Genomic DNA, 23,362 nt, shown 5'->3' on the forward strand with positions numbered 1-23,362 from the left:
AACAGGCAGATAGATCAATGGAACAGAATAGAGAACCCAGAAATAAACCCAAGACATTATGCTCAATTAGTATTTGACAAAGGTGGCAAGAGCATACAGTGGAATAAAGACAACCTCTTGCTCTGGTCGGTTTTGCTCAGTGGTTAGAGTGTTGGCCTGTGGTCCAGAGAGACCCAGGTGTGGTTTGCACTAACAGCACATACATCAGTTGCAGTTTGTCCCTGGCCCTGGTTGGGTCATGTGGATGGCAGCCACTCGATGTGTCCCTTTCACGTCAATCTTTCTCTCTCTCTCTCCCACTCTGTCTGAACAAAAAATGGAAAAATGTCCTCGGGTGAGGATTAAAAAAAAGAAAAAAAAAGACAGCCTCTTTAATAAATGGCATTGGGAAAATTGGACAGCTACATGCAAAAAAATGAGGCTAGATCACTAACTTACACCATACACAAAAATAAACTCAAAATGGATAAAAGAGTTCAATGTGACCTGTGAATCTATAAAAATCCTGGAAGAAAATGTAGGCAACAAAATTTCAGACATCACACACAGCAGAATTTTCAGATACAACACCTAAGGCAAGAGAAACCAAGAAAAAAATGAACACATGGGACTACATTAAATTAAAAAGCTTCTGCACAGCGAAAGGAAAAAGCATCAAAATCGAAAGGAAACCCACTAAATGGGAGAACATAAGTGCCAATAATACATCAGATAAGGGGTTAATCTCCAAAATATATAGAGTACTTATACAACTCAACAAAAGGAAAACAAAGAATCCAATTAAAAAATGGGCAGAGGACCGAAACAGACATCTCTCCAAACATAACATACAAATGGCCAAGAAATATGTGAAAATATGCTCAATGTCACTGATCATCAGAGAGATGCAAATTAAAACTACTATGAGGTATCACCTCACACTTGCCAGAATGGCTGCAATCAACAAATCATCAAACAACAAATGCTGGTGAGGGTGTGGAGAAAAGGGGACTCTAGTACACTGCTGGGGGGAATGCAGACTGGTGCAGCCACTGTAGAAAGCAATATGGTGTTTCCTCAAAAAATTAAAAATTGAACTGCCATTTGATCCTGTGATCCCACTCCTAGGAATATGTCCTAAGAAGCCTGAAACACCAATCAGAAAAAATATATGTACCTTTATGTCCACAGCAGCACTATTTACAATTGCTAAGATCTGGAAACAGCCCACGTGTCCATCAATAGATGAGTGGATTAAAAAGCTGTGGTACATATACACAATGGAATACTATGCAGCTGTAAGAAAGAAAAATCTCTTATCATTTGAGATGATATGGAGGAATCTGGAGAATATTATCCTAAGTGAAATAAGCCAATTAGAGAAAGACTAATATCACATGGTCTCACTTATTTGTGGAATACAATGAACAAAACAAACTGATGAACGGAATGAACCCAGAGACATGGATGTACAGATTGACAAACCTCAGAAGAGTGGTTTAGGGGGAAGAGTTATACCACAGAACTTATATGCATGTATGCGTAACCAAAGGATACAGACAACTATGCTGGGGGGGGGCAGGGACGGGGATTGGGAGGAGGATGTCAATGGGATAAAAAGGAGAACCATCTGTAACAAAAATAAATTAATTTAAAAAAACTACAATGAGGTATTATGTCACACCTGTCAGAATGGCTAACATCAACAAATCAATAAATAGCAAGTGGTAGAGAAGATGTAGAGAATAGTAAACACTAGTACACTGCTGGTGAGAATGCAGACTAGTGTAGACACTATGGAAAACAGTATGGAGTTTCCTCAAAAAATTAAAAATAGATCTGTCATTGATTCAGTGATCTCACTTCTGGGAATATATTTTAAGAATCCCAAAACATCAATCGAAAAAATATATGCACCCCTATGTTCACTGCAGCGTTATCTACAATAGCTATAATCTGGAAATAGCTCAAGTGCCCATCAGTAGATGAGTGGATAAAGAAAAGGTGTGGTACATATACACAATGGAATACTATACAGCTGAAAGAAAGAAAGATCTCTTACCCTTTGAGATGACATGGAGGGACCTGGGAATACTATGCTAAGCAAAATAAGCTAGTCAGAGAAATACAAATAACACATGATCTTACTTATTTGTGGAATATAATGAACAATTAAACTGATGCACAAAACAGATCCAGAGACATGGAAGTAGGAAACAGACTGACAAACCTCAGTGGGAGGGGGTGTGGGAGGGCAGGAAGAGATAAACCACAGAACTAATATGCATATATGCATAACCAATGGATACAGAATACAATACAGTAAAGGTGGGGAGGTGGATGGGAATGATAAGAAGGATGTCAAAGGAGAAAAAAGGAGGGACATCTGTAACAAAATATTGATTATTATTTTTTAAGTTATGGTACATTTACACAATGGAATACAATGCAGCTGTAAAATAAAAAGAAGAATCTTTCTCTTACCCTTTGCAACAACATGGATGGACCTGGAGATTACCATGCTAAGCAAAATTAGCCAGTCAGAAAATAACAGATAATCACATACTCTCACTTATACGTAGAATCTAATGAACCAAATAAACTGGTGAACAAAATAGGTCCAGAGGCATGGATGCCCAAGTGCCCATCAGTAGATTAGTAGGTAAAAAAAAAAAAAAAAGCTGTGGTACATTTATACGATGGAATACTATGTGACTGTGAAAAAAGAAGGATCTGTAACCCTTTGAGACAGCATGGATGTACATTAATATGCTAAGTGAAATAAGCCAGTCAGAGAAAGACAAACATCATAGGACCTCAGTAATACATGAAATCTAATGAACAAATAAACTGACGAACAAAATAGGTTCAGAGACATGGATGCATGGAGCAGACTGACAGATCTCAGAGGGGAGGTAGGTGGAGGGGATGAGAAGAGATCAACCAAAGAACATATATGCATATCTCCTGGACACAGAAAATAATGTGGTGAAGGCCTAGGTGAGGTGGGGTGGAGACTAGGTGAACGGAGGCAAAGGGGCAAAAATGGTGACATTTGTAATACTGTTAACAATACCAAAGTAATAAAAACAAACAAAAAATACTTGCCAGCTCTGTAAGCCATGCCCTGACTGAATCGCAGCTTCCTGTATCATGAATCAAACCCACCCTCCAGAGTCCATCCCCTGTTCAAACACTCATTATTGCAGAGTGGATACTGTAAGGAATCGGGGGTGCCGCCGAAAAACAGAGAAGAGACTGGAGAGCCAATCAGCCGAATAAACAGGGATCAGGCTTTATTGGGTACACTCCGGGCGGGTTCACAGACTCCGGGGGTCGAGTCCTAGAAGCCGCGCCCGATGCTGGGGTTTGTGTTTTTTTTTATATCTCCCTGTTGCAGCTGAGATTTGTCTGTTAGGGTTTGACCTTGTGGGGGCTATGCATGGGAGCCTCTGGAATGTGAGTCGATAAGAGCAGGATGGGAGTTAGTCTACAAGCTCGGGGCAGGCCGTTCCCAGAACAGGGTGGGAGGCAAGGCTGAGCAAGCAAGACAATAGTTGTGCAGTTTGCCTAGCGCCTGAGACCCAGGATTTCCCAGCATTGGAGCTACTGGGGCTTATGGATGACTGAGGCAGCCCTGGCTCTTCAACTCTGGTTACCCTCGCTGAGCCCAGGGTCACACTCCAGGTAGCGGGTAAGTCTATCTCTTTCTTGATAGACACGGAGCTACCTACTCTGTCCTTCCCTCTCATTTGGGCCTCAAGGTTCCTTCCCAGGTCTCTGTCATGGGAGTCGACGGATCACCCTCGTCGCCACGGCAGACAACTCTCCTTAACTGCCTATTTGAGGGTCACCCGTTCTCCCACTCCTTCCTAGTCATGCCCTCATGTCCGGTCCCCCTCCTGGGGAGAGACATTCTGTCCAAACCTCAGGCAAGTCTGGTGCCAGCAGCCACGGTAATTCCAGCTCCAATAGCGTATATAAAAGTGGCTGCAATTAAAAAGCTCGTAGTTGGATCTTGGGAGCTGGCAGCTGGCAGGCGGTCCGTTGCAAGGTGAGCCACCGCCCGTCCCCGCCCCTTGCCTCTCGGCTCCCCCTGGATGCTCTTAGCTAAGTGTCCTGTGGCCGGAAGCCTTTACTTTGAAAAAATTAGAGTGTTCAAAGCAGGCCCGAGCCACCTGGATACTGCAGCTAGAAATAATGGAATAGGACCACGGTTCTATTTTGTTGGTTTTTGGAACTGAGGGCATGATTAAGAGGAGCGGCTCCTGGGGCCGGGCAGCATGGTTGGGGGGCCCGCTTTGGGGGCCTCAAGAGGTTCCCAGTTTTGGCACCAGATGTAAGGAATGGGGGGCGCCACCGAAAAACAGAGAAGAGACTGGAGAGCCAATCAGCCGAATAAACAGGGATCAGGCTTTACTGGGTACACTCCGGGCAGCTTCTAGCCAGGCCTTCTCAGCCCTCCTGAAGGCCCTCTGCTCAGCATCGGCCCTGGCCTTACCTAATCCCTCACGACCCTTCGTTTTATATACAGAAGAGAGACACCACTTAGCTCTTGGAGTCTTAGCCCAACCGACGGGTCCAACTTTGATCCCGGTAGCCTATCTCTCCAGACAGTTGGACCCCACGGTTCGCGGATGGCAGCCCTGTCTCCGAGCTTTTGCAGCTGCAGCCGATCTCACCACCAAGGCTCTGAAAATCAACCTCCAACAACCATTACAGGTCTTCTCCCCCCATCGCCTTATGGACCTTCTTTCACACTAGGCTCTGGCCCATCTTGGGCCCTCCCAGCTCCAGCTATACCACCTTCTCTTTATAGAAAACCCCTCGATCACCCTCTCCATGCCTCTCGATCCCTCTATTCTCTGCCTCCCGGTCACGCTGACTCCACAACTTACGGTTTATACCCCTGCTGAATTCCAACGCCGATATATTTACTCTCACCCAAGGCAGAAATGCCCAGTTTTTCTCCCTTTTGTAATTGGTCTCTCCCTCACCACCTTGGCCATAGCCTCGGGAATGGGGGGAGGGGCACTTGCAAACTTCCTAATCTCTTCCACCCAGCTTGCATCCCAGTTCCAGTTAGCCATTGACAGCTCAGTGGAGTCCCTAGCCTCTCTTAAAAGACAAATAACCTCTCTAGCCCAACTTTCTATGCAGAACCGGAGAGCCCTGGAACTCCTCACAGTGGGAATCAGAGGAACCTATTTATTTCTTGAGGAAGAATGTTGCTATTATATCAACGAATCAGGTTTGGTAGAAACCCATGTTGAAACCCTCCACCAGCTAAGCTCAGAACTTAAAAAAACAAAAATTCTCAGCAGATGCCTTCCCCTGGTGGAAATCCTCTGTGTACTCCTTACTCTCCCCCCTCCCCGGCCCGGTCCTCTTCATTATAATTATACTGCTAATTGCCCCGTTTTCTTCACTTCATTCAGGACCGATTCGCACAACTCACACGGACACTAGAAGTCCACCAAATGATGCTGCAACAATACCAGCCTCTGACCAGTCCCCCCGGACTCGGACCACGCTGACTCGGGCCCCCTCCCCTAACACCGCCCCCATCTAGTGGGAAGTAGCCAGAAAGACGACCTCGCCCCTATTTCTATATCACAGAGTCAGGAATGTCCGATAGCCTGGGAACTGGTGCTAGGCAAACTGCTTGACCATTGTCTCGCTTGCTCAGCCTTGCCTCCCACCCTGTTCTGGGAACGGCCTGCCCTGAGCTTGTAGACTAACTCCCATCCTGCTCTTATCGACTCACATTCCAGAGGCTCCCATGCATAGCCCCCACAAGGTCAGACCCTAACAGACAAATCTCAGCTGCAACAGGGAGATATAAAAAAAAACACAAACCCCAGCATCGGGCACAGCTTCTAGGACTCGACCCCCGGAGTCTGTGAACCCGCCTGGAGTGTACCCAATAAAGCCTGATCCCTGTTTATTCAGCTGATTGGCTCTCCAGTCTCTTCTCTGTTTTTCAGCGGCACCCCCAATTCCTTACAGACACCCTTGCTATTTAATCTAAATCTCACTTTCTTAATCCAGACTGGGATTAACAGTTCCTAACTCTGGGAGTGACAACAGGAATTAGATACCACTGGAGAGTTTCCTGTCGTAGGGTCAGAATGTGTGGCAGTGTTCCCTCAGGAAATGCAGTTCACAGCTGGCATGGTTTACATTCAGATGACATGGGCACCTACAGAAAGCAGAGCACAGGGTCTGGGTGACAGTGACCCTAAAACATTATGTACATGTTGGCTTTTAACACATGTATAGTTCCTGCTAATGCTTCAATTGCAGAGAGAAAAAGAAAGAAGGAAAGGAGAGTTAGGAGACAAGGAATAAATTCTTACTTCTCCACATTAAAAAAAAAGTCTTAACCTGGACATTTTGGTTCAGCAGTTAGAGCATCAGCCCACAGACCTGAGGGAGGGTCTGAGCATTCGATTCCTGGTCAAAGGTACATAAGTGGATTGCAGGTCCAATGCCCAGCCCCAGTAGGGATTGTGTTGGAGGCAATCAGTCAATGTGTCTCTCTCACATCAGTGTTTCCCTCTCTCTCTCTCTCTCTCTCTCTCCCTTCTTCCTCCTTTCCACTCTATCTAAAAACCAATGAAAAAATATCCTCAGGTGAGGATTTAAAAAAAGTCTCCACCTATAGCACTGAGCAGTGGGACAAGAAAATTACATTTACAAAGATTTCCAAGAAGAGTAGGGCAAGGCCCTAATGCATTTTAAGACTCAGCTCAAACCCCTCCTCCTACTCAAGCCTCTTCCAAATTTCCCAGCACAGTGATCTCTCCCTCTCTCTCACTCAGTGGCCCACACCATTTAACAGTTATTCTGCCCAGTGGTCCCATTCTAGGACCTCAGTCTAGGTCACAAGATCCCTGAGAGCAAGGACCATGTCCCTAAGATTCACATATCACGGGGGTGAGTTGGGAGGGCTGACATCATAATTCTTCCCTTAGCAACTTTAAGTGCCTTGAGGAAGTTACCCTAGAGTGCACTTGCGCATTTACTGATTTGTGATTCATCTCATTAGAATGCAGACTCTGTAGCATTGGGGCACTTTCTGCACTATTCATCACTATATGTGAGTTGGAGTCTTTATTTCCACATTGATACAATGGGACCACCAACCACTTCACACCAGTGTCATGACAATGAGATAAGAAGAGGCTCCATCATGTTCACCTCAAGGCAGGTCTAACACAGAGCTTAAAATAGCTCTGCAAATAGTTAAGCAAATACCTGCTGATGGTTCACAGGTTTGGGTTTTTGTTTTTAAAAAGAAAAGACTATGAGAGATTATCATTTCCCTTTTAAAGATGGAACACGTTTTGTAGGAATTTTCAAGAACTGTCAGCTGTTTAAATACATCCTTCCCCTCCCCAATTTTAAGTAAATACACATACAGAAATTCTATATTAATTAAAAGAAACAAGTTAATATTCACAGAAGAATTCACAATGGGTTTTCCTTAAATAGAAAATCTCCCTGGCACAATTTAAGATATTACATCAATCACAAAAATTGTATTTGCCACCCTGACCAGTTCGGCTCAGCAGTTAGAGCGTCACCCTGTGAATCAAAGGGCTGAGAGTTTGATTCCAGTCAAGAGTGTGTACCTGGGTTGCAGGTTCAATCCCTAGCCCTGGTTATACAGGAGGCAACCAATTGATGTGTCTCTCTCAGATAGGTGTTTCTCACTCTCTCCTCTCTCCCTCCATCCCTCCCTCCCTTGTACTCTCTCCAAAAAAATCAATGGAAAAATATCCTTGGATGAGGATTAACAACAACAACAAAATTGTATTTGCCAACTTTCCAGAAACATCTGCTCTTTAAAGTAAGTCAGGCCTCTGACAACTACAGAGAATTAAGTCTCTTCTGGGGGACTTTAATCCAGAGAACGGGGTTACATTTTCATTTACTGTTCCTTGAAAGACCTTGAACAAGTTACTTCAATTGCTGAGAAATAAGTGAAGCTACAGGACTGTAGCGTCTTTTGATTGTCAGTGTATCCGCCTTCTAAATTATTGGAGGCATGTCATAAAGAAGAGAAAGGTACAGCAAAGGGGTTCCCATTGCTGCAACTAATGTCCCAAAAAGCATGCAGAAATCCCTGTGTTCAATACTTGGTTAAAAATTGTTTCTCTATACCCTTGTTTGAAAGTAAGAATATACACACTTTTTACAAAATCAGACTCAGAATTTGGTATTTAGAAAATACAGTTTCATATTTTGAAAGCAACACATGTCATTACCCTCCCATCTGCATTTGCAACTTCCTGACATCTGGAGTTTATACACCACAGAGCAAAACACCTGTTGAGTCATATGAAGGACAGAGCCAAATTTCAAAGACTGGAAAGAATCTTTTTCAGATCTTTGCTTTCCAAATAACCTTCTATAAAGCAGTTTTAAGGTAAAAGAAGCAAGATACTGGGAGGAGTGGTGACTCTACTTCCCCTGCCTAGGGTGCTCTCTGATACCATGACTCACCTGGTGACCTGGCTACTAGCCCAGAATTCCAGGATGAGTTTTGAGTCCTGTTGACCACCTGCATACTTCCCTACTGTGTTTCCTATCTATCCCATACTGATCAGACACAAACCCATACGATGCTGTCCGAGGAAACATAGTACTCTCAGCAACACTGCTGAAGGCCAGGCTTAATGTCACAGCCCCCTTCCCACCCCCAACTCCCCACTCTCACAGGATTCATCAATCAATAAAAAAGGCCAGTGATTGGGTATGAGTAACATGCTAGAGACTGTGCAGAGAGCTTTATAAGTATTTTCTCATTTAATGTTAACAATAGTCCTGGGTATTCCCAGGCCATCCACTGCTGGTCAGAAGAAACCTAGCAGCTTCTGCTGTAGGGTCTGTGACCTCTGGTTGAAGTTCCCTGGGCCCTGCGTAGATGGTTTGGGACACAGTTCCAGCTGAGCCAGCCTGAGTTGTCCCAGTCAAGGCTCCAAACTTGTGACAACAGTCCCAACTATAGATCAATGGGGAGCAGAAGCAAGCCATACCCATTGGGCCCTTTCCAAAGTTCTGAGCCATAGAACTGTGAGAGTAATACAATGCTTGGGGGTGGTTTGATATGTAAAAATAATAACTAGAACAGATTTCAGACTGTCCTTATTATACAGACAAAGAAACCCATGTAAAGAACAGTAAGGTGAAAGCAAGGATTCAGACACAGGTAGAATTCTCACATGCTCAGAGCCACTAAGCTGTACCACCCATCTGCCATTTCTGTTTGTTTATTAGAGTCATCTCCAGGACAGTAATACCAATTCTGCCCATGTAGAAGTGTCTTTGTCTGCCCTACTTTGAGGCATAATAGGTCAGTGGTTCTCAACCCTGCATATGCCTCAGGAGCACCTGGAGAGGTTGGAAACACAGATGGCTGAGCCCCACCCGCAGGGTTTCTGATTTCAAGGTCTAGGATGGGGCCTGAGAACTTACATTTCTAATAAAATTCCCAGGTAATGCTGATGCTGCTGGTCTGGGGATCACAGTTTGAGTAGTGGTACAGATTTTCCTGAAGGGGTAATAAGAGTTTCAAAAGTGATACTCCTTTGGAATAAGCCATCATCACACTGACTATCACACAGACAGATCAATCCAAAACATGCCTACCATTTCACAACCTTCTAGGGAGATCCCAGGGCAGCTATGGTCTGGCCTGGTCTTTTTTCATACTATCACCACAGTAGTTTGCACACAATGGCAAAGGGCAGAGATACTCCTGACAGATGAAATGGTGGACATACATATTCAAGGTGAGAATGTTGCTGAAAAACTTTTTCCACAAGGCAGTTTCTGAAGCTCAATTTCTGGGAAAATAAGTGAAGGAAAAAGAGGCACTTCTGCTAGCCTACTACATGTTGAACCCTACTGAATGAGGCACAAGTGGCCCTCCTGCCTGCCGTGTGAGGTCCATCCCCTGTGACTTATCTGGGAGTGAGAGGCTACAAGTATGCATAAGCCAACCCTGACCATTCACAGTGGCCTCAGGCCTCGACAGTCCCAGTCAGCTTGCACAGGAATTGCACAACACATTTACTGCTTTCTCCTTCTGTAAGTTGGTCCTTTCCCTTCAAGAGCACAGGTCACAAACTCTGCAAACCTAAGGGTTTGTTTTGTTGCTGTTTTTACCCACTAGTTCACGGACATTTGCTGCTGATTCAGTTTTAAAGAAAACACTTATCTAGTAAGTGATTCATTTTGATTAAACTACCAAAGTAGTATATACTATGAAAAAAACAAATTTGGTCCAAAGTTCTTCCCTAAGTTTCTTTGTTTGAAAAATAACTGCAAGACACTACCTATAATTATATGGGTATTTCTAAATATAAAAATTGCTACTACTATAGATCACCAGTAAGTGCTGAGACTGTTCCACACCTCCAGCATTCTGTCTGCACAATCAACCTAGCAAGTGGGCTTACTGTCCCTAGTTTACAAATGAGGAGACAGGCTCTGAGAAGTAGAGTTATAGGCCCAGTAAATGGTGGAGTTGTGCAAGACACCAGATCTTACATGGAAGTTCAGTCTTGGCCAGGGCCTGACCCTGCCATTAAAGATCTGCAGGTCCTTCCCTGAAACATCCCCTAGACCCCACCTCCATCTAACTGGGTACCTCATCCTCCTTTACCATGCAGGCACCAGAGCACCCCACCTGGCTGTAAGTCCCCTTCTCCCCAGGCTGCCCACACCCCAGCCTACCGTGCCTGGATGGCCACTGCCTCCAGGTCCTGGGCCTTCTGTCCTTGCTGCCTCGGGGCACAGTGTACTCAAACCACCACCCAAATTCTAAATCTTAACAAAACAATAGTAGATTCAATCCCCCCAGATACCAAATGACTGAGGGCTAGTGGCGCTGGTTTCTGGGACCTCAAACAGAACCAGGTCTAAAACAAGCCATGGCGGGGATGGGGGGGTATCTGAAACTGAAAGCTGGGAGGCCCTACCATTGTTTTCTTCCCTCCCACCGGCACTGCCAGGGAGCAAGGAGATAAGTGATTCCAGCTGCAGGCCTTGGGTTTTTTTTTCCTCTCACGATACACTACAGCTCTGTTTACATCGGCAACATTTCTCCCCAGGCCACTCGCCCGGCAGGCAGCTGATAGTAACAAGTAACTGAAGCTTTTCGGTTTTGCCACCAGCCCCGGGGACAGGAATGGGGAAGTCCCAACTCCTAGGAACCCGGAACCCACCCCAGCCTGCCCCAGGTATCGCCCTTTGCCCCCCCCCCCCCATCCCCCGCTTGCGCTCCGCCGGGCAGTGGAATCCCGTGCTTACGCTTGAGGGCTTGCCATTGCAGGAGGCAGCTGGGGCAAGGCTATCAGCTGGGAGACCCGAGCTGACGCTGGGCCTGGTCTCCTCCGGCGGGCGCGGGGAAAGCGGGGTCGCAGCGAATAGGAGGCTGCAGCCTCTGGGTCCGGAGGTGACAGGCCAACGGTTAGCGACCCGCCCGGGACCGCTGCGCCGGCTGGGTTCTGTGAGTCGCCTCTGGACGTATGAGTTGGGGTTCCATGGGTCCCCGCAGCCCACTCACCAGACACGTTCAGCTGGCCTCCCAGGAACCAGCCGATCTTGCCGCTCCTGAAGTCACAGTCCCAGACGGTGTGGTAGAGGGTGTCCCACACTAGCGTATCCCGCGCCAGCGGCCCCCAGAAGGCGGCGGGCTGCCGACTAGCCAGCACACTCAGCGTAGGGTAAGAAGCGGGCTGCGCTGGGTCCACAGCAGCAGGTGTGCTGCCGGGGAGCCTGGAGGCCCCTCTCCGCCTCGGGCTCACTCGGCTCGGCAGCCACCCCCGCGGTCCAGTGTGGCCATGCAGAATGCTCAGGAGCCGCTGGACACCGCAGCCCATACTGCGTGCCGCCATTTCCCCAACGTTCAAGGCTTCTGTACCCCAGCCACTGCAAGCCCGCAGTAGGGCAAGGAGCCTCACGCTCTCCAAGGGCCGCGCCCTGTCTCCGCCCTCCCGCCACCACCCACTTCTCAGGCCTCCTGCTGGAGGGAAGCTGCCTTTAGGAGCCCGCTGGGTCCCCACTTCCTCTCTCCCCGCCCTAGAGAAGGGGACCACTAAGGAGGAGGGAAAGCGGCCTGAGTACGAGCGCTGGAGTGCCGGAGTGAACCGAATCCTGGTTCTGGCGAGGCTGCCCTGAACTGCGATTGTCTGTGCTCTCGTCGTTTTGGTTTCAGTTTGTGTATCTTCAAGTTCCGACAGTTGCTCCAAGCAGCAAACTCCAGGACGCTGGCTGCGTTTGGTGTCTTCTGGATTGGAGGGAAGGAACCCTCATAAAACAGAAGGGGCTGATGCAGCGAAATAAACCAGCTTTGGTGTGAGAACCAAAGTTAGGTCGGTTGGCATCTAAAGCTGAAGTCAAAGTATTAATCTCTTTGTGTGACATAGAGAAAGAACAGCCCCCCCACACACACACACACTCCCGCCGCCAAACCCATCTGTACCTCCTAACACACAAACACAAGTAGCCCCTGTGGGCTAAATGGGCTGATAAGGGGGGGTGGGGGGCGTGTGGCCCACCGGGCGGGGGCCTGTTGGGATTTTGGGGACTGGGAATCCAATGCTTTTATCACCCAACTGCAGCCTAGCACCGCCCCACCTCTCCACCAGTCTTATGCTGAGAGAGAAGGTATGGGGAGAGGGGAAAGTTTAACGGAGAAGCAAAGGTTCCACTAATTTCTGCTGGTTTAGAATTGTGTACCTTTCCGGGTTTTCTCTGATTGCCTCATTCTCTGTGGCCTGGGTTCAAACCCTGGAATTTCTAGCTTTGTGATCTAGGGCAAATTCCTAAACTTTTCTGTGCCTAATTTTACTTTTTTAGAAAAGGGGACTACTATTGTGGCGTGACAGAGTCAAAGACCACTGGAGAACTGAAGTCCAAATAACAGCCGTGTATTAGCCCGCGGGGGTCTGACTCCAAACACCCCTGTGACAGTCTTTGGAGATCAGCCTCCACATGCTTTATTACATGCCTTTTATACCTTACAGCAAAAGTTTAATGATATAAGAAAATAGTATCTTCTTGATATAATGCAAGGGCTACAACAATGCTGTATAGAATTAGTTTGCCTTGCGGGTAATAGAAACACCCAGGCCCACCCAGGAATACCCAGGAACACTCAGTCTGTTATCGCAGGTGTATTTCAAGGTACATTGGGTAACACTTAGTCCCGAGCTGCACAAACACAATGCAAGCCTAATTTCTTGTGATTGTGGAGGAGGTCAAGTTTCTGACCCAAGGTCTCCAGGCTCTGTGGACTCTGTCAGATGCGTAGCCAGCTCCCAACAATTTCTTGGTTCAAGGAATATTTCAATTTACTGGGGTTATTTTTATCTCTATCCTGTTGATTAAATTCTTTACAAAACAGTTTCAGCTAAAGGGCACACAGTGACTTGCCCAATCATCAATTATGGAGCTAAACAAGTCAGCACAATAATTTACCAATCATCAATTATGGGGTATGAACATGTCAGCACACTATCTCCCTCCCCTGCTGTAGTAAAGAATAAATGAGATTGTGTCTTAAGCCTTGGGGCTAATAGGAATCCCCAATTTGAGGTTGAAGGAAACTATTCAATGCAAATAGCTCAACTGTGATACAGCATAGCTGTGGAAGAGCCCCATCTCTCCAGGTAGACAGCTCTACTCCCTCTCCGGAGAGACATCTTTGATATTTCAGCTCTGGGGAAAGGAAGTCTTAAGGTGGAAAAGAAAAGTGTACTCCCAGAACTAAAGGAGGGCTGACTTATATAGACAGAAGTCCCTACCTCTGGTCCCTGATCGGTCCATCTTCATGCAAATCCTCTCAGTTTGATGTGATCAAAATGCATTGTCCTGATTAGTCAGAATAGTGCCTTTCTGATTGGTCAGTGAAGATGTTGATGGAGATATAGCCCTGTAGCTCCAATTGGAAAGGGAAAGTCTCAGCCCTATTGGTTGAAATAGGATTCCAGAAACTCCTTTATAAAAGGCTGGATCAGCCTGTCAGGTGTTGCTCAGTGGATTGAGTGTGCTTCCATGTACTGGAAGGTCCTGATCAGGGCACAGGCCTGAGTTGTGGGCTCAATAACCAAGAAGGGGCGTGTAAGAGGCAGCCGATCTATGTTTCTCTCTCACATCAATGTTTCTATCTCTCTCTCCCTTCCTCTCTCTCAAAAAAATCAATAAAGTCATATTTTAAAATAATAAGTAAATAAATAAATAAAGGGCTGGATCAGATGGCAGAAACACAGTGCAGGAAGGCAGTTCAGTGCAGGAGGCAGGTAGCTTAGTTCAGGCTTCTTCCTGAAATGCCATATGCATGAGAGGCCCCTGTGTAAAAATGACTGCTACACTCTGTTTTTGTGTTTGTTTGTTTGTGTCCAGTTAGCCACCAGAAGCCCTTCTTATTGGGTATCTGCTTTCTCAGGGTCCACACCTGAAATCAGCACACAGAGAGCTTAATAGTGGAGGAGGTGTTTTTGTTGTCAAGCCAGGAAGGATAGAAGGGAACTCAAAGAAACTTCTCTCAACCAAATTCTTACTGTTTCAACACCCAGGAAGTAAACACATAATAAAAAAGGTTAAGCACATGGGAAAGGAGATTTTTGAAAACTGGTTCATTGAGTTCTTTGGGTTTGGGAAAGATTCTACCCTCTTAGCTATGAAATTTGCAGAAAGAAAGTCCCTGCCATTCCAAGGAGATTCTGCTGTCAGTTAGCCCCAGGCCATGTTGAGTATTGGCTTCTTGCCATAGACGAGAAGATTTTTAAGGCTAGAGAACATGATAATAGCTAGCAGTAGACAGGTGCCCTGATCTGTGCCACATGCTTTTTAAGATGACTCTGACTGGGGCAAGTGGGTCTCCCAAGGGATCCGTTATCAACGAAGACTGTTTCTTACAGGTGTCCAAATGCTGCAACACTCTGAGTAATGTCAGTTGTAGGACCGATGAAGACAAACAGCAAAAGGGGTGTTGGTGGGTGGTACCCCTAAAGCTGTTAAAACTAGAAGCTTTAGCTCTGGCCCTGGACAATGTGGCTAAATGGTTAAAGCATAGACCTGGACACCAAAGGTATGCAGTCAAGGGCACATACCTGGGTTACAGGTTCTATCCCTGACCCAGTTAGGGTGAGTGTGGGAGGCAACCAATCAACGTGTCTCTCTCTCCCTCCCTTCCACTGTTTCTAAAAATCAATGGAAAAAATATCCTAGGGTGAGGATTAACAAAAAACAAATAAACAAGCAAAACTGGAAGGTCTGGAGGTAGAAAGTTAAGGCTCTACCACTTGCTAGCTGTGTGGCCTTGAGTGAGCATCTATCCTTTCTGTGCTTGTTTTCTCATATGTAAAGTGATGATCAAAGCATCTATCTCTAAGGATTGTGAGCGTCAGCAATCGTAGCTGTACCACCATCTCCAACTTAAATATCAGGTCTGAGATATAAGGTTCCTGAAGGATGCCTCCCCAGTCCCTCCTAAGTTCTGCACCTGCCAACTATAGCTTTCCGTACAGGAGAGCTCTTCTCATTTTAAGGTTGAAGGGGGCTTCCTGGGGAGAAAATGTAATCAGCATGGCTTGGATAACCTGCTGCTTTCTCAGAATTATCCAGGCCCCACAGGACATAGCTGTGTGGATTGAGGCTAGGGCGGGTGTGTTTGTGTGTGTGTGTGTGTGTGTGTGTGTGTGCGCGCCGAGTCACCAAAGCCATTCACTGTAGTCAGGTGTCATCAATGAATCTGTAAAGCACTCTGCTTCCTCTTCCCTATATTATTTCTTTTCCTGTTCCCTTCATTCCCCCATTTCTTCTTTTCAATGACACACAAAGGATATTTGTGGAGCCCTTTCTGTATGTACAGCCCACAGAGGGCTGTCAGCTCAACAAGAATGAACCCAACACAACCCTTGAAATCAAGATCATGATTGGGGGAAGAGTGTGGAGAGAAACAGAGAGACACACATCAACTCAAATAACTGAAACCCAAAACAAAAAAATCTATCATCAGAACACTGAAGAGTTTTGGAAGAAAGAGAGGACCCAGTTGGCTGGGAGAATGGGAGTAGCTACATGAGAGTGAAGGACTCACCTTCTCTTCCAGTTCCCATTTTCTGATGTTCCCATGAACTCAGTGGTAGCAATGACATGTGAGTAGCCTATGTAATCAGCTTCAGCAGGGGGGGATCCATGATTCCCATACAGCTGCAGCAAAACCTCTATCTCTATCTTGTAACAGTTTACACCAGATCCTTGTGGGGTTTACCTAGCAATCCATAGCAAACCCAGGATGAGAAAATTTACCACCAAAGAGCAGGAAGACACAGGAGGTAAAATCCAGGACTGACTTCAGGTGGTATTAAGTTGGCAGCTAGGTGTTCTCCTGGAGCTGAGGGACCCCCCATCTGTGGGAAGTACTACTGGGGAGCAGTTAGACCTCATGGTGGGGTTTATTCTCTGTCAGTTCTAGCAACATGCTAAGTTTCATCAAACCAAATCCTCTTTTAGATTCACTTGTGGCCTCAGTGGTCAAGAGAATCATCAGAGAAGACAACAGCATGTCTTGTGACTGCTAATCATTGACACCTGGAAGAACCAGTCTCCTAACTGCCAGGTGCACAGGGCTAAGGGAAGCCAAGACCCCCATGCCCATACCCACCTCTTTTTGGTCTCCTGAGTGGACACCCTTGCTGGAGTGATAGCACCTCCTGCTCCTACTCTCATTTAAGGCCAGGCTGGCATTGTTGGTGGTGATCACACAGACACATACGAGTCACTCCAAGGCCAGTTGTAAGTAGCCACCATCAGACATGTATCAAACCCTGTATTTATAACTTGAGGAAGCTGACTGGACAAAGCACTGGACAGGGAGCCAAGAAAACTAGACTAGAATCTTAGTTCTGACCAAGCCCCCCATAGGATAAGTCCCCGAACATCTCCAAGCCTCAGTTTTCTCATCTGCATAATGAACAAATGTGAGCCAAATTCTGAATCCTTTACCTCTAAAATTCCAAGTGGTGCATTCATCCCAATAGGGGTATGTCAGACTAAATATCCAAGTTCTTTCTGTTTCCCTAAATCACAGCTAATGCCAGTGAGGGGGCTCCATGGATGTGTTTAAAGGGTGTTTCACTTCAGCTTTGGAGAGCTCAAGCCCGATCCCCCGTCCCATTCCTTGCCTTTCTTTGTTTCTAATTCAGTAGACTTCCCCATCTCACCTCATTGGTGTTGTTCCCTGGATTAACCATTATTTCTTACATGACTTATAGTCCAAGCTCTGAGCCCAGTGAGGCAGTCAGGAATACCCTCTGTGGTTTTCTTTGAAAGGTTGCCCAACTAGAACTGACTTCACTCTTGACTTCAATGAAACCAAGAATCAATGGTTTGGCGGATTTCTAGTCTAGTAGCTTCCAAGAATGGCATCCAGTTCTGGCTTGAAAGGTTTCTATTTTAATTTGAATAAAAGAAAAAATCAGGCAGCTAGGAAAGGTGCTATCAGGTAGCTCCTGGAGTTTCCTTTCATTTGAGTTTGAATTAGGAGTCACAATGGGAAGGTGAGAGAAGGGGGATGCTTATACACCAAAGGGTAAGTGGAATGGGATGGCCCAGTTCAACACTACTCAGAGAAGCAAACTCACAAGCCAAGACAGAGTCATCTTAAAAAGCATGTGGATTTCCCCAACATTCCAAAAAGGCCACTTGTCTTCATGGTCCATCCTATGGGTTCATCATCTGGCAGAAACCTGTACAGTCCACCCACTTTGAGCTCAAAGTCCCAGTACCCACCAGCAGCCTGCCTGACACCTTTGAGGTTTCCGTCCAGTAGATATCCTTACTCACATGCTTGGTTGGCAGTAATCATCCCGGTTGCTTGATTCCTCCATAAGAGGTTATGAGGGGAAGGAGGGGAATAAGGGAATAGCCTTTAGGCAGGTCTGAGCTATTGGGCCCCTTTCTCCTGCCCCTACTGTCACCACTGCTGTCTGTGGCCTTAGTAACTATAGGCTTCCCAAACCTCTCAGCTCAGTCAAACCAAGAGGGAGGGTTTATGATGTGGGCATAACTTTGAGACAAAGATTATGGCAGGGAAGGGGTCAGTCCACAAACATGTACTGACTGCCTGAAGGGACATTGCTTTCTCTGAGGCCAGTCCTGTGGGTCCCAAGAAGAAGTTAAACAGGACACTCAAAAAACACCACCGTGGCTTTGGCTGGTTTGGCTCAGTGGTTAGAGTGTCAGCCTACGGTCCAGAGAGACCCGGGTTCAGTTCCCACTAAGGGCACGTACCTCGGTTACACTTTGCCCCGGGCCCTGGTTAGGTCGTATGGGTGGCAACTACTCATCGATGTTTCTCTTTCTCTCTCTCTCTCTCTCTCTCTCTACTCATCGATGTTTCTCTTTCTTTCTCTCTCTCTCTCTCTCTCTCTCTCTCTCTCCTCTCTTCCTCCCACTCTATCTGAACAAAAAATGGAAAAATGTCCTCGGGTGAGGATAAAAAAAACAAACACCACTGTGTGGTGACCCAAGAGGACGTACATTGATTGAGCTGGAGCTCAATAAATATTGATTGATTGATTGATTGAATGGGAAGATGAGAAAATAAATCTAGTATTATTAAACAAATTTCTTACATCACTGAATTTGAGAAATTTTAAAGCTGGCCAACACTGCCACCTGGAGATGAATTTTGCATCCCTATCATCCGAGGAATTTAATGTTTGTAATCTAACATTATTACAAACAAGCCAACTAGAAGAACAGAGCACATTCCTTGTAATCATGTCAACATCAAAGGAAGTCCAGGAGCATTTTCTGAATAATAAGGCTTCTTGTAATAGTCTTTGTCTCTTTAGTGAACTTATCAATAATGATTGATTAGCAGTCCTGGACTCAAGGGATATGAGAGATGTATTATAAATGATAGACTCAATCAAGGTGGTAGACTGGGTATATGTAATAACTGAAAAGATTTATTTTAAAATTGGATAAGTTGAGAAAAGATAAGGCCCTTGTGTGTTAGTTTGGCCTGATTACTTAAAAAAAAAAACTACCATAAACTGGATGACTGAAATACAGAAATTTATTTCTCATACCTCTGGTGGCTGGGAAGCCCAATATGAAGGCACTGGTAGCTTCAGTGTCTGTTGAGAACTTACTTTCTGGTTCATAGACAGCAGTCTTTTCATTGTGTCCTCATGTGGCAGAAAAAATGAGAGACCTCTCTGGGGTCTTTTATAAGGCCACTAACCCCATTCAGAGGGCTCCACTGTCAGGATCTAATCACCTTCCACAGTCCCCACACTAATGTCTCCTAATGCCATGTCACTGGGGGTTAGGATCTCAACGTATGTCTTTTGGAGAACATAGACATTCAGCCTATGACACCTTAGTTGAAGAGAAATCCTGAGGAGGATTTCTGGCAGATGGGAGGTAAACAAGGTGGAATTAAAGGAAGAAACTACAGCCCAAAACACATGTAGAAGATAGAAGTGACCTGAAGAAGCCAGATGTGAGCAGTGGGAAGATGTTCTGGGGAAACCATTAGGTGTTTGGTTGGGAGTCAGACAGAAGGAAGGGTAGAGGTAAGTAAAACCATGCAAAAGTCTGTGCCTGGATGGGAGTATAAGCACTGTGGAACTAGATATTTATAGAAACATATGCTGATATGTGCTTAAAATTTATGGATAATTCTTCAAAAGCTAAAAATAGAATATGTAACTTCAAAACTACTGGTGAGGGAAATGGAACAAATGTTGGTCAATTAAAAAAAAAAAAGGTAACCCAGCCGGTGAGGCTCAATGAATTGAGCGTCATCCCATGGATGAGAGGTCCCTGTTCAATTCCTAGTCAGAGCACATGCCTGGGGGTTGAGGGCTCAATCCCCAGTAAGGGGTGTGCAGCAGGCGGCCAATAAATGTATCTGTCTCACATTGATGTTTCTATCTCTCTCTCCCTAAAAAAATCAATAAAAACATATTTTTTAAAAAAGCTGGAAAGAGTGGGATGAGAGAGGGAGTAAGTTGAAAAATGTAAAATAAGATCAATGGATATGCCCTGGCTGGTTTGGCTCAGTGGTCAGAGCATTGCCTGCGGACCAGAGAGTCCTGGGTTTGGTTGTTGCTAGGGGCACATACCCAAAAAATAAATCTATGGATATATCCAAGCATCATATCAGTTATAGCTATGAATTAATCAAATTTCCCCATTAAATACAAATTATAGGACAGTCAAAAGGACAGAATACTTGGAAAAGAGGATGCAAGATATGGTATGGAAGGGAGACAGTTCCATGATATGACTGCTGCCGGGTCCTCAAGCTAGACTCAGGCCAGAATAGAGAATGCTTTCTGTAAACCCCCTCACAGACTGTCTGATGGTAATCAATACTTTCTTTCTGACATAAACCAGTAGCTCTCCCCTATATCCTAAGGTGTGCTGGTTTCTTTCCTGGGCAAGCAGTAAGGCATTTTTCCATACCTCCAACAGGTCACACTGCAATACCCCTATCCATCTTGCCGTATTCTTTAGAGCTTTATTTTTTTTTTGTACATGCCCCTAGCAAGAACCAAACCTGGGACTCTCTGGTCTGCAGGCCCATGCTCCAACTGCTGAACCAAACTGGCCAAGGCCTATAGAGCTCTTTAGTGCCTGTCATGCAGCTCAGAGGATATCCATTTATAGCTGCTCAAGATGCACCTTGTATATGTTTCCTTGAATAAATTCTGTTAATTGCCAGACTGAAGTGACAGCCTCTTTCTTCAGTCTTTCTCTGCTCTCCATTTACAGAGTTATATTTTCAGTCTCTGTGCTTTTCCCTGGGTCTACATGTACAGCACACATTATGGAATACACACACACACACACACACACACACACACACACACACCAGGAGGTCCAGAATGAGAGAATGAGAAGAGGCAATATTAAATTAGTTAAAAAATGTAAATTTTTGATATTTGAATTTGTGGCCCATAGGGTTCGTGAGGTGCGGAACAGAGCTGGGCATCTTGCGGGAACCAGCAATCTCAGTGGTGGTATCATTTCCATTTTACAAAGGAGTAACCTGAAACTCAGATAGGTTTGAGAGGAAAAATGGCGGTGGAGTGAATGGAAGCTACACAGACCGTCTCCCAGAACCAAACTGGAATTACAACTATAACACAGACAAATCAACAGGAAAAAGCAACAGAAAAGCAGCTTGCGAGGACGATACAATGAGGGACATTGACTCCATCCTGGTAGGCTTGCGAAGGCGCGAGACGGGGACTGGGAGCCCACGGTCGGCAGCTCAGTAGCGGCCTTAGCTAGGAGAAGCACCCTCAGATCACACTCCCAGGCGGCTCCACAGCACAGAGCCGGGACAGAGGCTAAAAAAGCCACAGCCACTTACCTTGGGCTCCGGCAGAGGGAGGGCAGACTGGACGGGAACTGTGTCGGACACTCGGGATTTGGAGGGCGCTCAGAGCTTTGGCTGAGTTGCAGCCACGCAGGACGGTGGCCATATTGCTCCTTCCCAGGGCACTGAGAGGAGGCAGCAGTTCCTCCCTCGGAGATCCAACCCCACCCTGTGGGCCATTGAAGTCCTAATTGAAGGTCATTAACAACCAGCATCTGCCCCACCCTTGTGCTGAGCACCTGAGGGAGTTTTTCAATCAACTTACAACCCAAAACTCATCAAGTAACCTCGACTGCTAGCCTCCAGGCAAAAAGCTAGAGGATAACAGTACCTTTAAGGGCTGGCAACTATAACCAGGAAAGTAAGACTTGACAGTGGTGTTTAACGTGGGTCCTCCCTCGCTCATCTAAACACAGGAGAGGGAGCCACAAACAGCAGAACACCAACACCCACAGGGAAAACTTGACAGGCTCCAAAGCCCACAGTGATAGCCAAAACGGTGAAACACAGAAACAGAAGCCAAATGAAAGAGCAAGAGACCTCCACTGAAGATGAGATCAATGTGGAGCAATTAGGCATATTAACAGAGCTAGAATTCAGAGCCATGATCTTGAAGAAGCTGAACAGCATGAGTAAGGACATAGAGACACTGAAAATAAGCCGATTGGAAATTAAAAACCATCAAGAAGAGATAAAAAATGACATATCAGAAATGAAAAACACATTGGAAGGTTTAAAAAGCAGAGTAGAGGAAGCAGAGGACCGGATCAGTGAATTAGAAGACAGGGTAGAAAAAAATCAACCAATCAGAAAACCAAAAGGAAAAAAAAGAAACATTAAAAAACAGGAAGACAGCTTAAGAGAACTGTGGGACAAGTGGAAACCTAATAATATTCGCATCATAGGAGTCCCTGAAGAAGAAGAAAATGAGCAAGGGATAGAGAATATATTTAAAAAAATAGTGACAGAAAACTTCCCTAATTTGGTGAAGGAAGAAGGCATTCAAGTTCAAGAAGCACAGAGAGTCCCAAGTAAGAAGAACCCAAACAGGCCCACACCAAGACACATAGTAATTAAAATGCCACAAATTAAAGACAAAGAGAGAATCCTAAAAGCAGCAAGAGATAAGCAACAGGTTACCTACAAAGGAAACCCCATAAGGCTCTCAGCTGACTTCTCACAAGAAACACTACAGGCCAGAAGGGAATGGCATGAAGTAATCAAAGTCATGAAAAACAAGAATCTGAATCCAAGACTACTCTACCCAGCAAGGCTATCATTCAAAATAGAAGGTCAAATAAAGAGCTTTTCAGACAAAAAAAAAGGCTAAGGAAATACATTAGCACCAAACCAGCACTACAAGAAATGTTAAAAGGACTGCTGTAATTACCAGGAGAAATGGGAAGGAAAATAGAACCACACTAAACAAAGATGGCAATAAATAAGTACATATCAATAATCACCTTAAATGTAAATGGATTGAATGCTCCCATAAAATGACACAGAGTAGGTGATTGGATAAGAAAGCATGACTCATCTATATGTTGTTTACAACAAAAGACTCACATAGATTGAAAGTGAAGGGGTGGAAAAAAATTTCCAAGCAAATGGAAAGCAAAAAAAAAGCTGGGGAAGCAATTCTCATATCTGATAAAATAGATTTCAAAATGAAGACCATAACTAGAGACAAAGAAGACGACTACATAATATTGAAAGCATGTATCCAACAGGAAGATATAACCTTGATAAACATATATGCACCCAATATAGGAGCACCAAAATATATTAAAAATCTTCTAGAGGATTTCCAAGAAGAAATCGAAAACAATACAATCATAGCAGGGGACTTCAACACCCCGTTGACAGCACTGGATAGGTCCTCTAGGCAAAAAATTAGTAAGGAAACAGAGACTCTAAATGAAGCATTAGACCAAATGGATTTAATAGATATCTACAGAGAAT

General features: G+C 45.3%; 1 protein-coding gene across 7 annotated transcripts in view; it reads right to left on the reverse strand.

Moving 5' to 3' along the window:
- The window catches only part of ACSS1 (acyl-CoA synthetase short chain family member 1), a 92,840-nt gene extending 80,673 nt beyond the window's left edge, over positions 1-12,167 (reverse strand). The window contains exon 1 of one of the 7 annotated variants that reach the window (XM_036245554.1): positions 11,558-12,162. In XM_036245554.1, the coding sequence (XP_036101447.1) occupies positions 11,558-11,888 (331 nt within the window). In that variant the 5' untranslated portion in view covers positions 11,889-12,162. The other 6 variants (XM_036245560.1, XM_036245557.1, XM_036245553.1 and 3 more) reach the window with 6 other exon arrangements.
- Positions 12,168-23,362: the final 11,195 nt, after the last annotated feature.

The sequence above is a fragment of the Molossus molossus genome, unplaced genomic scaffold, assembly GCF_014108415.1.
Source record: "Molossus molossus isolate mMolMol1 unplaced genomic scaffold, mMolMol1.p scaffold_m16_p_6, whole genome shotgun sequence".
Lineage (NCBI taxonomy): Eukaryota > Metazoa > Chordata > Mammalia > Chiroptera > Molossidae > Molossus > Molossus molossus.